Genomic DNA, 14,954 nt, shown 5'->3' on the forward strand with positions numbered 1-14,954 from the left:
GATGTAGCTGAGACATACTCTGGAGTGAAACTGGGCTGAATATTTTATTCGAGCTCAGAAATGCTGCTTCCCATGTAACTATTTAAAACTGTACTGATCTTTTTTTCATATTTGAGAAGCTATAATTAATGACTGACTAAAAAATAACATGATAATGTGCTGAAAATAATGAATGATCACTTGAATATGTGCCACTTCAACACTTCCAGTGCCAGGTTGTCACAAACTGGCACTGTGGCAATGTCAGATGATCACTTTGTGTTTAGCCTGCAGTGTCTGTTTGATGGGGTTTAGGCACTTGGTTTGCTTTAAGAGATCATCATGACCAGGTTAACCTACACTTTTTAACAACATTTTTTTACAAGATAATAATAATAATCACAATAAGAAATACAAAAAGAGAGCACACCTCTCTTATTTAAGGTTTTATGTGTATGGTAATTATGAAACAATCAACCTGGCCCAGTAGGTCTGAAAATAAGCAAAATACAATCTTGAGTGAAGAATTCATGACATATCACACTGACAAATTACCTTGACTTATTAGGAACAAAATCTTTTTATAAACTACAACATTTTAATCTATATTTGTTTGCTATTACTTATTTGTTAAATACAGTTAAAACTGTGATTAGGTGGGATAATCTTTTTATACTTTATTTTGCACACTTACACCTGTCTAATAACTTTGCATTATCCACTTGAAAAGACTAAAATGACCTTCCAGCAACAGTTTGGACTGATTGAAAACATGTTTGCTAAAACAATAAAGTTGACATTCAGAAACATGTGCAATTAGCTTAACTAGAGAACATATAACAGTGCGTGAGTCCAGTCCAGCCAGGGATGATTAATCATGACTGAATCTTACTCATTTAAGACGATGCGGTTGTATTTTTGGTTTTACATTAGTTTGTATATATATATAAAAAAAAACCAAATAAACACTTTCCAGTCTGGTTCTGCGTTTTTATAAGAGTGTTTTTGTATAGTAAAAGATTTCAAATACTTTTTTTGAAAAGTGTTGAAAATCAGTCATTAAAGAAAAAAGAAAAACAGGTGGGAAAAAAACCCCAGTTTCCCTGTTATTAATGGTGCTGTTGTTTTCTTGCTTTTTTAAAAAACATTTTTTAACTCACATCAACCTTTCTGTTGTGTTCAGGTCTAGTTAAAATATAAGTATTTGTAACTGCTGTATGTTCATCCCATCCTCTTTGCTTAATCATCTTAATTCATTTAAATGGTTGGCTTGCTTTGCTTCTTTAGCATCAACTTCCTGTTTGATTTCCACCAGAAACTTAATTACTTATCTTCCTTTTCTTTCCTCAAACTCACACCTTCAGCCTAAAGATGCTTTGTATTCACATCATTTGATCATGCTGGAGGCGCTTTGGGGATTAGCTACATGACGGCAATTAGCTTTTAAATCATTCAATGCCTCCCAAAAATAGTGTCCTCTCAGCTCAAGTCTAATCATTGTGCTTGAGCAGTGATGGCTTCACGAGGGTTGTGAGACAGAAGTCAATCTTACCACTACTTTGACTCATTTCTGTCTTTCAAATCTAAATTTAAAAAAAAAAAATTAATTAAAAAAAAAATAAAAAAATTAAACACTGGGTATGAATGTTGTTCTCATAATACTATCATCTCTTAGATCATTCCTTTGTTTAATGCATAAATGTAGAAAAGGACACTTGCTTGAATCAAGCACATCACAATAATCTTTTTCTCGTTTCACTTCATCACTAAATAGCTATAAGCTTAATGTTTTTCTAGTATGAAAGGTGGAAATCAATCTACGTTAATTATATATAAATAGTTGATTAGATTTTCCTCAGCTGTCTCCTTTAAGACAGAAGTAGCCATCACATGTAGTCGCACATTCAAGCCGCTAGAGGGAGACAAATGCTAGATAAAACTTTATATTATGGAAGCTCATTGAATGTAATATTAGTAAGTTAAACATATTCAGAACAATTGTGGAAGCGATTCAAGCACAGAGGGTTAAAAGTAAGTCTACAACTGTGTTTAAAAGTCGGATTTCCTTTTAAATTCTTTGTGGACTTGTTCTGCTCATCTTTAAACACATTTTGAGTTATACAAGTTTTATACAAAATACTTTGGTTTCTTTGTTCTGTTACAATTAATGAGTCACACTTTTCCAATTTGTGCTGCATTTCTGTCCATTATACTCGTTTGTCTTGTAAATAAAATTTCTAAGAGCCCAAAAATGAATATTCACATTTATTATTTTTTATACCTAAATATAAACTAAAAGATTTACAATCATGTAAGCAGAGGAGAACAAATACATTTGGGAAGCTGAATGTTTTACAGTCCTTTTTAAACAAATGAAAACAAAGAAAAAGGATATTCTGACATATGGGTTACCTGACAGTTTTTTGCTTTGTTTGTTACAAGACTGAATGTTCAATGCTGTTTTCTTTAAAAAAAAAAAAAAAAAATTTCCACAAAATGATAGAAAGCACATAAGTTGGACAAGTTGCTATGGGTACACCATAACAACTGTTTTATTAGCAAAATAATGGAGATTAGTCGACTAATGTCCCCATCCAATGGAAACAGAGGGCTGGGGTAAAGGGGGTTCTGTGGGGGTGATATGCAACTTGAAACCATAACAGATCCTAATTACAGTGCACATGTACCCAGCCGACTGTCAACGCACTGAACACAGATTGACTTAAGGTCCTACCGTCTGCTACAAGGCCACCATTGCCATCCTCTTTTCAAAGCTCGTCCGTCCTTCATGTTTCACTCAGGAATGTTTGGAACAACACGCCAATAATGTGCACAATGTGTCCGAGTGGCTTCGTTTTGGTCGCTTAGAAAAATAAAACTTTGAAAGAGGATGACAAGTAGAGGAATAAAAGTCCCTTTGTTTTATATTGTGCACACATCCACTCGCACACCATCACTCACATCATTCACAGACATTTGGCTTTAATCAAAACAAAGCTCTCACTCACGGCACACATGCAAACCGCACAGCTCTCACAGTATGTCAGCATCAGAGTGAATTGGTCTGCAGAGTGACTTGGTCTCATTTGATTTCTTTTGTACAAGGAGGCAAAAATTGTTGCAATGAAGAAGCCAGAAAAAAAAAAAAAAAAATGGAATCAGGGGACTTTAGAGGAATTGGATGGCAGCAACTACATAAACCTAAACAAACAAAAAGACACTGTAACTAAGGCATGCAAGGCACAAGCAACTACACACAAAATAAAGTGTTCATTTATGGACAAAAGAAAAAAAGCCCCCCTTTTATATATATATATATATATAATTATGTATATATATAAAAAATAAGGTAAAACAAGCACATTTTAAAAACTGAAGAAAAAAGAAAGAAAAAAAAACAAATCCTGGCCATAGACTGTTGTACAAATATTTTACACAAAATGTTTTCTCTACACACTGTCTTTAAAACTTTTAGAGATGAACATAAGTTAATAAGAGGTTAAAAGTGACATTCTCAGCAGGACCCAGGAAGTTTCCTCCAGTCAGACTCCGCTTGAAGAAAGTCACTTGGTAAGCTGACCACGCAGCTGCCTGAACAGAAATAAGGAAACATTATTAGAGAGAAATATGACAGATGAGTCGTCCAGCTCATCTACAGAGCAGCAGGACGCACCTTTAGAAAAGGCCACAGTCCTTCAGGTTGTTCTTGATGATGACGTCGGTGACGGCATCAAACACAAACTGCACGTTCTTGGTGTCTGTGGCACATGTGAAATGGGTGTAGATCTCCTTGGTGTCCTTTCTCTTGTTCAGGTCCTCAAACTGACACTGAATGTAAGCTGCAGCCTCCTCATAGGTGTTAGCGCCTGAAAACAGAGATAAGTGACACAAGACTCATTAGGGGATCTATTTTACAATAAAAATGACAGATAAAATCGAAAGATCTTAACTATCAGCCCCTGCAATGAGCAAAACAGAGACTGGATGAAGACTGAAGGCCTGTATTATTTCTACAGTCTTTCACATTTCAGTCTGCAACACATTTCTTTTTTCAGAGTTGCTCTTCTGCAAACTGCTGAAAGAATAATGATAATCTAAAATTTGCTGGGAGTCTTTCTTTGAGAAACAACTCAGCTGGAAAACATCTTCCTTTCCAAACTCTACAGGGCCTATCATAAAGAAATAAACTACCAATTGCAATTATTTAACTGAATCAAGATCACATCACAAAAAGTGACATTTTCCCCATTATCAATTCCAGCCAACAGACTGAGTGCAGAGCTGAAGGCATTTTTAATAACATACAAAGTGTAAAAGACAAACAGACATGCACGTATGTTCTGATTTTAGTTTCAATACAACTGTTGCTTATTTTTAACATAAGGATCAATATATGATAATTTTACAATGTTTTAAAAAAAATGGCAGCGACATCAACATAACAGAGACAAATCAACAATTGAAATTATTCGCATGATAAATGAAGAATGACTGGAATGTAATAATCATGACAGCTTCAACCTGTACGGGTTGGGCTCAAGTGCAGAGACATATGGAGCATCTTTAGTTTCAGATGTGTTAACTATATTAATGATCATACCCATCTATGATACATGTAAGAGCCGGAGGTGAGCGAGTGATACCTCTGAGAGCAGCTAAATATTTATTTATTTTATTTATTTTTTACGGACACAATGGTCCATATAGATAAAAGAGACAACAATAACAAACACAGATTCACAGACAACACACAAATTAGTCCATGTGGCTGTTAAACAGTTTCTCCATTCCTCAAATCAGAGATATATTTCGATTCTGGAAGCAATTAATTCCCTTTTTATTTTGGAAATTTGTGCGATGATCTACCTACTTTATTAGCTAATTTGTGATTCTTTTATGCTTATATTAACAGTCCTGAAGCATTCGTGGAAGGCTGAGATAGATCCGAAAACAGAGGAGTGGAGGTAACAAGTGCATTCTTGATGCGGGGTGTTGCTGGCTGAGATACAGCTGCATCAGGTGCATTAATGTGTCTCACCCGTTTTAGATCCCACAAATGATGAAGAAATGTCTACAAAAGGACACGTGTGCAACTTTAGTTGTAGGTCCTCCAGTAAAACTCCTATATCCTCACTTATCTCCTCTCCATATAGATTATAGGCATCCTAAATCATCCATCAAAAGTGTTTATTTGCAATCAAGTCTGGGTTTCAGGCAGGAGGTTGGAGAAAGATGAGAAGGTGCATACTAGAGACATGACACGAGGCTCTAAGTCTAGGATGATATTCTTTACCTGTTTTATGACAAACTCTGGTAAACTTTAGCATCATTCATATCTTTAGTACACACGTACTACATATCTGCAGTACATACCAGGTCAACAGAGTTTATCAAGTTCTTTGTTCTAGAAAGTTTGACTTTTATTTGGCCACAAACTGTTTTGTTTGACAGCAGCAAAGGACTGGAATAATTAAAGTATCTACAAACTCAGAACTTGGACATCTTTCACCACTTGTAAGTTGAAACTGCAACAGATTACTACTGATCACTGCTCTTGTTAATCATCCTCCCTGTATGGATACAGCACTTTCCCACCCTGATGCCAAAATGTGTCCAAACGTTTGACCTGTAATGCACGCACGTGTGCGTGCGCACACACACACACACACACACACCTTTTCTTCTTCCGCTTATACATTCATGCAAACACAAACACACACACATACATAACAATTTCTTCCCTCTTTTATGCTCTTTATACTACCTTGACACATTTTAATCTTACTCTTGCCATTTTTATGTTTATTGATTTTACGTCTGTTATTTAGAGAATCTTGACTGAGTTTCACGTGTGTTTATGGTCATATAAACATATTGCCTGGGCCTTTTGCCCACATCATGTCTGTTAAAACTGGTCCTTAAGAGGAGTGTAAGAAAATATCAACATATCACTGTATCAGTATTTTATGAACAGCAGAGCTCACTGAGGCAGATTTTAATTTTTTAGTAATCTTGTACATAAAGAGCAAGTATTTTTATTTATTCTATAGTAACATCTTGATCCTCTGTTCTTATTCAGTAAGTTGGTATCAAGCTTGTATATTGTGACTTTTTTCATACCAGTAAATTCTAGTGAAGAAAAATCACAATATATCGTCTTGCTTATTGTATCACAATATATCGCACTACAGTGTATAGTTACTGGGGCTGTGACAATATGCTTTTGTCCTGATTCGATTCCAATTTTTTGGGTGCCAATTTGATTTAAATTGAGATTTTCTTGATTCTTCAATATTGCTGATTTTTGTAGACTAAAAACCAAACAAAATAAAGAAAACGTACAAAACTGTTTTTGCTCATCATCTTCATTTCATTTAGGAAAAAACAACACAGTAGCCAGACGTCATTCTGCTGCTATAATGCCCAAGACGACAAGTAAAAAGATCAATAAAAACAATAAAAATGCTTTAAGAAAAAAAAAAAAAAGAAAGAAAAAAAAAGTACTTTTTTTATTTGGGAAAAAAGATTTAACAAAAAAAAAAATCAATTTGAAATTTGTGAAGCAAAAAAATCGTTATTTGATTTTTTTTTTTAATTCAATTACCCACCCCTCATAGTTGCCCTGGTACTGTGATACATATCTTATTGCTAAATTTTTGCCAATACACAATCGTAGTCCTTAAATATTTTACCTGTAAAAGATGTAAAGATTATTGGTGATCGATGGTAACTATTATACAAAATCTTTAGTTCTTATAAGTCATGATTAGGTTATTGATCGTCTACATGTGTCTTATAATTTAGGTGACAATTCTTTATTTTTTGTTTCATGCAGAATGAAAGGGAAATGTTAGTCATGTTTATGCTGTCTATGCCCATGTACTAAGAGTTTAAAACTAAATTGTCCATAAATGTAAAAGTAAGAAAATAAATTAAATAAAATCAAAATATTCACATTACCTAAAAAGGACCTGGCAACTGGAATACTTGACATAAAAGAAAATATACCATGAAACACCACTAAAAATTTTAAAGTATTAAACTCTGTCCGCTCTGCAGAGTCCCTGTCTACGTTTAGGAGCAAGCTGAACACTCAGCTCTTCAAATAGCACTTCAACACTTAGTATAGCTATATTTAGTAGAAAGTTGGAGAACTTAGCCCAGTTCTTTGCAACAAACTTTATGGTAATAATTCTTTGTATTTTAACATAGGTGATATTATGGGGTGGGAAGGGAGTAAAACAAAAAAAAAAAACATAAAAACAAAACCACACAAAAAGATAGAAATCGATCATACTGAAACATCTGTTAAATACAAACATGAGGAGTTGTTGGAGGACCTGACAAAGCTGTATTGTTTCAATGTGATGCAACCCACACAGAGCAGAGAGAAGGATCGGAGAGACTACCACACCTCCGAGTCACTCAAAGGAAGACAGAATGTGTTTCTAAAAACTCAGCAACTTTATGGTAATATCACTAAAAACAATAGTATGTTTTTTGGTAAGTTCTCAAATGATTTTGTTCGACTATTCATAGAAATCTTTAAATGTTAATGTTTAAAATCTACGCCTTGTTCTCAGTTTATGGTTTGGTCATTTGCAGTAGCCGCATAGAAAATACAGCATTTGCATGTACAGATCACTTGCTCTGCATTGCATATGTTTGTGTTTGTGACTCACCTGCATATTCTGGGTAGCAGATAGTGAGTGGGCTCTTTTTGATCTTCTCGTCAAACAGGTCTTTTTTGTTGAGGAAGAGGATGATGGAGGTGTCTGTGAACCACTTGTTGTTGCAAATGGAGTCGAACAGCTTCATGCTCTCATGCATTCGATTCTGAAGCAGCAAAGAGATGCACAACGGTAGGAAAAATCTAGCCTTGGGGGGGTTGAATGTAGCGAAGTCTGACAATGCTTACCATCTCCTCATCCTCAGCCAGCACCAAGTCGTAGTCGCTCAGAGCCACACAGAAGATGATGGCAGTGACTCCCTCAAAACAATGGATCCACTTCTTCCTCTCTGATCTCTGTCCACCTACATCAAACATTCTGAGACCACAGAAACACAGTTGAAAAACTGCACCACGCAAACATGTATCCATCGGTGTGACATGATTTTCAGCTGCTGTCAGGAGCAAACTACAATGTGCACATTTAAAATGGCAAGTCAGGGATTATTTGTGGTGTGACTATTTAAAGCAGCTTTGTTTAATACAACACAGTCAGACATTACATCATGACAGAGGCACAACTTTCTGGTGTGAAACAACAGAACACAAGATATAATAAATATACAAGGCCCAATTTATACTTGTATTGTGTTTAGAAAATGTTTACAAATAATTAAATAATGTGGTTGGGCTACTGAAGGTTTTAAACCAACATAAGACTGAAAGGTTTTGGTAATTATACTCACTTGAAGTGCAGATCTTTGAAAGTAAAGTGTGTTTCCACAATACCAGTAGTTTTGACTCTGGTTCTCAACACATCCTGCTGGGTGGGAACATAAGCAGCGTGGGATATCCTGTCCAGGTCATTTAGGTAACTATTGAAAGAAAGAAAAAAAAAAATTAAAAACATTAAAGTTAAGAAAGAGTGACTCTGCCAAGTGAACAGGTTGTGGTTTGTGTGTGTCAATGTGTTGGACTCACTAAGCTGCAGAGTCATTGAGCTGGTACTCCCGGGATCGGCTGAAGCAGGCTTGAACGCCCCCGTCCTTCCACAGCCGCTGAATCACTCCAGCCAGTTCGCTTGTCATGAAGCCTTCTTCTGCTGAACCCGCGAGGGCAAACAGCTGCCGAGCATCATCCTACAGAGAAGTCCAGTTAAAACAAACTTATCTGTTTCTCTTAAATTTATCTAAACTTTAGAAGAAGTCCATCTATTGAACAATTCTTAACAAAATGAGGGTAGCCAACAACAAGCATCCTTTGCGTGATATATTTGCATAATAGAGTTTTTAAATGATACAGCTTATGAAGATAAACAATAAAACCATGCTAGTAAGAATATAAATACAATGAAGGAAAGTCTGTCGGTTTGTTATGTCTCAAAGACGGCGCTAGGCTAGTCATGCTAAGGCAAGTAAGTCTTTTACCATGCCAGAGGTCAAAAAAAAAAAAAAAAAAGGAAACAAAAGGGTAAAAAGGTCTCTTAAATCCAAGAAAAGCACAACTGTTTCTTCTTATTTCAGTTTAAACTCATCCTCCTGCACAGGAAATACTTCTGTCCATGAATCTCAAAGCAATAGCTCACAGTATTAAGTTTTAATTACATGTTTAAAATGTGACATTAAACCCAAAGCAACTTAATCACACATCATCCTAAGAAGCACGACACAAATCAACAACTATTAGTACCCATTACCTTTATGGCACTGACATAAACACTCATCACATGTAAAAGTCCCACAGTGTACTGGTAAAGTTTGTTTTCCTGAACTCACTTCTCTGCCTTTAACAGCAAAGTCAATCTTAAGGCGTCCCATAGCTCTGATGATGGCAATGATGGACTGGATGGTGTTACTGTAGACCACGGCCTTGTACTGCTTGCACTCCTCCTCTGAGTAGCCGGCTTCATGGATAATCCTTGAAAACAAGGAGAAGATATTGGCAGTTGTCTCCAAATAGTTCTAACATGATTAGAAATTTTTTTTTTTTTTTTTTTTATAAAATGTTACAGGTACTGGGTTAGGATTTCAGGTACGTGTGCATAAATGCGCCATACTAACTTTAACTGTAAAGCAACATCAGGCCTTATTTGACCAAAAATAAATTTCATTTAGCCATTTTATTTACAAAAGAAAAAAATTAAGAAACAAATGTGAAGCAAAAACACATAAAACTGAGCAAATGTTTAATAAATTACAGCACTCCAGTGATATTGTTCCTATCCTAAAAACAATGAGCCACACTGTTGAGTAGAAGGCATCAAGGTTGTCCCGATTTCATTCTCAAGTATGTGAATAATCAGGAGCACATTTGTGTCAGCTGACTAGCATGAAAACACTGCAGTTTAAAATGATTTACCAACCACCTGGCTGATTACTCAATCTATTTATCCAGCAAACCCAAAATGAACCCACATTGGCCCTTGTTGGATGTTAATTTTAGATGATTGTATAATTCATTTATGGTTGGCTAGACACTAAATTAGGGGGAGGGTTCAGATGAAAAGTGAAAGTAAGGCAAATGAATTCAGCCAAAGATGTTTCACCATTGAGAAAAAAAAATTCTGCTTTTTCAAAGGTCAAGCATGGGTGGGAATCTCACAGTTAGATTATGTTGTTTGTTCATTCACATCTCCCCAAACACACCAGACCTTCAGAAAAAATGAAGCCAGCCATAGAAGCTGAAGTATTTCCACAAGCTAGCTTTATATGTGGCAGTGCCAGTCAAATTTCACACTCTGCTAACTTGTTTATTATGTGCCCACCCATAGACGGTCTAGATCAGGGGTGCCCAAACGGCCACTGTCCTGCAGGTTTTCCATGTATCCCTGTTCTAACCCACCTGGCTTCTATTAAATGGATCCAACAGCCAATGAAGTTCTGCACAATGACTGATTAGTTTGATTCACGTGTGTTGGAGCTGGGATACATGGAAAACCTGCAGAATTAGAGCTGGACCCCTTAGTCTACCCTACTAGTTTTATCTTCTGCATTCTTTAACATTGTTAATAATTTGCAATAAAACTTTTTTTTTATTTATTTTTTTTTATAAAACATCTGTACATTGATTTTTTGTGGTTCCTTAAAATAACTTGTCCAAAACAAGATTAAAATCCTCAATTACGGACCTAATTTTAATGCTTTTAGTGGCCTATGATTAAATAATGATTGTTTTGTGTCCAAGTACTCAGACACATGTTTTCTACCCATCAAGGATGTACTGCTTCTTACTGGAAATCTAACAATATATTGTCCCACCTTTAAGAGAGAACTGAAAATTACAGCTTCAATAAAACTGCCAGCGCTTACAGAGGATACCAGGCATCTCATTACAACCCTTCACAGTAATGTGGTGAATGTCGATGATTCAAAGAATTAGTATAATTTTTGTCACAAACATCAATGGAGCATGACCTGCTGATTTCCAATAATCACAGTTGTTTCAGGTGAACTGGTGTTAAAACGGTCTTTAGCTGGTTTTTTAACTGAGCAGAGCTTTCTGTGTTGTTAAATGGTTTTACCGACTGTTCAGACTTACTTCATCTGTTTCACAATTGTACTTTTTCCAGATTCTCCAGCACCTGAAAAGGAAAACAAAAGAATAACAGATAAAAAAGAAATTAAATTACAGTTGAATCACTGAGTTAAAGTTATTTTAAGCGACAAAAACATCAGATTTATTGCTAAATGGTTCAATTTTAACACTCAGAGCTTGAAAGCATACTCTATCTAGGTACTAAACCACAAGGACATCGGTATGCAAGTACAAAGAGCTCATTTACTGAGAAAAGGCTCTGCATGACACCAAGTTCTTGCTGTTGCAGGGTCATATTTTGAACTTCTTTTAATAAATTGTTACATTTTAAGCTTAATTTTTTTCTTCAGGAAAACACACACACACACAAAAATCAATAAATAAAAACCACAAAATGCAGTGAAGTGTGAAATTAAGTGTTGAGTAAAAGATGCTAAACATACAGTATAAAACTAGAAGCATTTCTAAAACAAATATCTCAACCTAAAATTAAAAAACTTAATGCCCAGCATCCAAAGTAAAATCTTCAGTTTAATGTTTTTCCCAAGCAGGCTTATCAGTTCAGTTGATTACTGCAAGAGGCTGCATCTCTCTGTTTCAATATAATGGGGTTTTACACCCCTTAACCTAGATTTATCTGAAAGCCGTAAAGAGGTGACTAAGGTTGATTTAGTAGAGTCTTACAGCAATTGGATTAATCAACTGGATCCTCTTGTCAATGAGATTATACACGGCTTACATTTCCCTGGGATACAAACTGGGGTTTTATCAGCAAGGCTGGGCTCTGAGGGGTCATACAGCATGTATCCCATATAGGCCTTCTGATTTGCATGGCACTGAAATAGATTAAACATTACAATCGCTACAGGTTTATTGACTATAAACATCAACATGTAAGCGCTAAGCTGCATACTAATGTGTAGCTCAGACATCCACTTGATTTACCTATAAAAAGTGTTTTGTACAGTGCCTCACATAAAGCTGTACAGGTCCCTCTGAGATCCAGGAGTGTTTTGAGCTGAGCACATAACATTTTAATTATATTGCCTCCAGTGGGACCATAAGCTCTCAGGTGAGCAACAATGTGCATCAATTCACTGTCCCACATGACAAACACCACATACAACAGAGGGAATATTACCAAACACACTGCTTAGATTTCTAATGTGATTCCACACTTGCAGTTCATTAAATTGCTAGATTTGAATGGCACAATTAATTAATAAAAAATCTGAAAAATTTAGTGTTTCATGTTTGTTCAGAGTTAAGTGGTTTTACAAGACGGTCTGATAAAAAAACAAAAAAACAAAATATTGAAAGTAGATGTCAGCAGCAAAATGTGTCCCCTCTATCTTAGCTTCATCTTCCACAAAGATGACATACAAAACGCTTTGTTAGCCTTTTTCAAATGTTTGTGTGCATCACATAAAGCATGTGCCTCCCTTTTAAATACAGATAATGTGACAGACAACCAACACAGCAAATATGGGAATTAAGTTTATATTTATGTGCAATACCCTGATCGGGTTATAAATCATGAAGCCATTCCCCCTACCTCATACAGGTGACTGTGGGAAGCACTATAGGAGAAAAAAGCCGTGAACATTCAAATCATCATCTGAAATGATGCACATAGGCACACAAAGTGACCACAACTGAACAACCTGCAGTGCCTGCAGTTGCATATTCAGGAAAAAAAAGTGGCGTCAGCGACATACATGAGACTAAATATAAGACAAAGAACACTTGCATTGTCATAGAGGGTTGCAGACAGCCAAACAGCTAGAAATCCACCAAGTCATGTCTACTTTGTCCTTAAAGGTGCCACAAACTCATACTGCTGTCACTGGGCTGCTGAAGTTGCTATGCAACTATTACCCCATCTATTCATATGTAGAAGGAAAAAAGTGAACCTGCTCTACTGGAGAGGGTGGGGCAGCTTTCTTTAAAGACAATTATTCACAAGACTGATAACGGGAACTATTAAAAGATGTTTTCTATATTAAATATATAATTTTCTAAATGTTTTGCACCCTAAGAACACAAACTATTAAGGTTTTTTTTTTTCTTTAATAGAAACAAGCATAAATCATCTATTTATGATACATCAAATTAAATTACTAATACATCAGTCCATTTGAGGATTCTTATTTATATATTTAAGGAACAGAAATACATTATATAAAGCAAATCAAACTACAAATAAAAGCCATTTCGTCCAAGTAATGAAAAAGCTTTCAGACTTGTTGAGCAACACTTGACATGCCTGAAAGTCGATGGTATTACTCTAGATGTCAGCTTTCAATCCTCATTTATCCCCTATAGTGACCATATGAATTAAGTGTTTGTGGATTTACTCTTATCCTGCAAATCACAATATTAAGTTCACAAGTCTGAAATGTTGTCATTTACTCTGTCTTTAATGTGAGATGGGCAGCTAACTAGTCATCATAATCACCCTTTTTATTCCTAAAAATACAAATATAAAAAACCTGGCACATAAAGCTCAGCATATACGGACATAAATCGCACAGGCAGACTTATTCAATTAGCAGCTCGGACATTTTAAGCCTTGTTGGCTAACTAATCCTAGCTAGCATCGAGGCTAGCACACTAGCTAAGTAGCTAATTGCCTTAGTTAAATTAGCTTACAGACTTACTGCAAGATAAAAGCGACCGGAGCCAAAAGTAACCACAGATCATGATAGCCAGTACTGACTAATAGACTATATCTGCTTTAAATCCGTCGAGCAAGAAGAAAACAGCAGAGGAACAGCAGCTGAAACTTTTTTTTTTTTTCGCTAGCCGCACCGCCGCCTTGCCATTCAGAAAAAGCCTGAAATGTCTCGAGCTGCGTCGCCCGCTAGTTCCACCAGCTTCACCCCGTTATTCACAACTTTAACTCATAAACAAGGATCTGCTAACATATGAAGACCTGTATAAAATTTGTAACAGCTACTAGGAAGATTTAAAGTCGCTTCCCAGCAAACCCACAGACACTCATGTCCCTCGCCCATCCATCTTTCTCTCACCGAGCAGGAGCAGCTTGACCTCCCGAGCAGCTTTTTCTCCGTCGTCCCGGAGGTTCCTGTCGATCATCTTGCTCCGCTCCTGCGCCGCCTTGTCGTCCGTGCTCAGAGTACATCCCATCTTCTTCTCTCCTGACCTCCAAATAAATAAAATAAACGCAGACTAAAACACAACTTTGACTAAGAGAGCAACGACATGCAAAGGCTACCGAGCTAGCATCCAGTGAGGAGGAGGAGGAGGAGGGGGGGGGGGCAGTCTGTCTCTCCAACACGCCCTAACCTCGCACTCAAAATTTTACGACTGGTTAAAGCAAAGACCTCTTTATTGTTTGTAAGCCACAATGCCTGGGTTTAATAATATCAGCCTGTCCTAAAAACGGTACAGTCTTCCAGCAGGTCGGGCGGGTGGAGTCGTTCACACAGAAACGAAGCAGAAATTGTTGCATCTGTGACGGGGTCTTAAAAAATGTTCGCTTCCTGTTCTTCTCATCTACACGTCAACTGCGCATGCGTGACAAAGCAACAAGCTTAAAAAAAAAACAACAAAAAAAAACAAAACCTAAGATTTTTATAAAATCAGACCAAAAAAACCAATTGCTAGACAAAAATTGCTCAAGAATTAAATGTTTATATTCCTATTCACAGAAAACAGTATTATATCATTAGTTTGTTCTTTTGATTCAGATCTTGATTTAAAATTTCTCGTGAATTTCACAAATCAACAGTCAGTAATCATAAAAATC

The 14,954-nt window shown here is 36.2% G+C and overlaps 1 protein-coding gene across 1 annotated transcript; it reads right to left on the bottom strand.

Annotated features, from left to right (window-relative positions):
- Positions 1 to 2,300: 2,300 nt before the first annotated feature.
- On the bottom strand, positions 2,301 to 14,685 carry LOC306766220 (guanine nucleotide-binding protein G(i) subunit alpha-1). The gene is made up of 9 exons (XM_079253858.1): positions 14,215 to 14,685; positions 11,186 to 11,228; positions 9,424 to 9,565; positions 8,630 to 8,787; positions 8,395 to 8,523; positions 7,898 to 8,027; positions 7,662 to 7,815; positions 3,653 to 3,845; positions 2,301 to 3,570 (listed from the first exon to the last, which is right to left on the bottom strand). Exons 1-8 carry the CDS (start codon positions 14,330 to 14,332, stop codon positions 3,655 to 3,657), a joined length of 1,065 nt encoding a protein of 354 aa, XP_079109984.1. The 5' UTR covers positions 14,333 to 14,685; the 3' UTR covers positions 2,301 to 3,570; positions 3,653 to 3,654.
- Between the last annotated feature and the right edge of the window lie 269 nt (positions 14,686 to 14,954).

The sequence above is a fragment of the Telmatherina bonti genome (assembly GCF_933228915.1).
Source record: "Telmatherina bonti genome assembly, chromosome: 2".
Taxonomy (NCBI): domain Eukaryota; kingdom Metazoa; phylum Chordata; class Actinopteri; order Atheriniformes; family Telmatherinidae; genus Telmatherina; species Telmatherina bonti.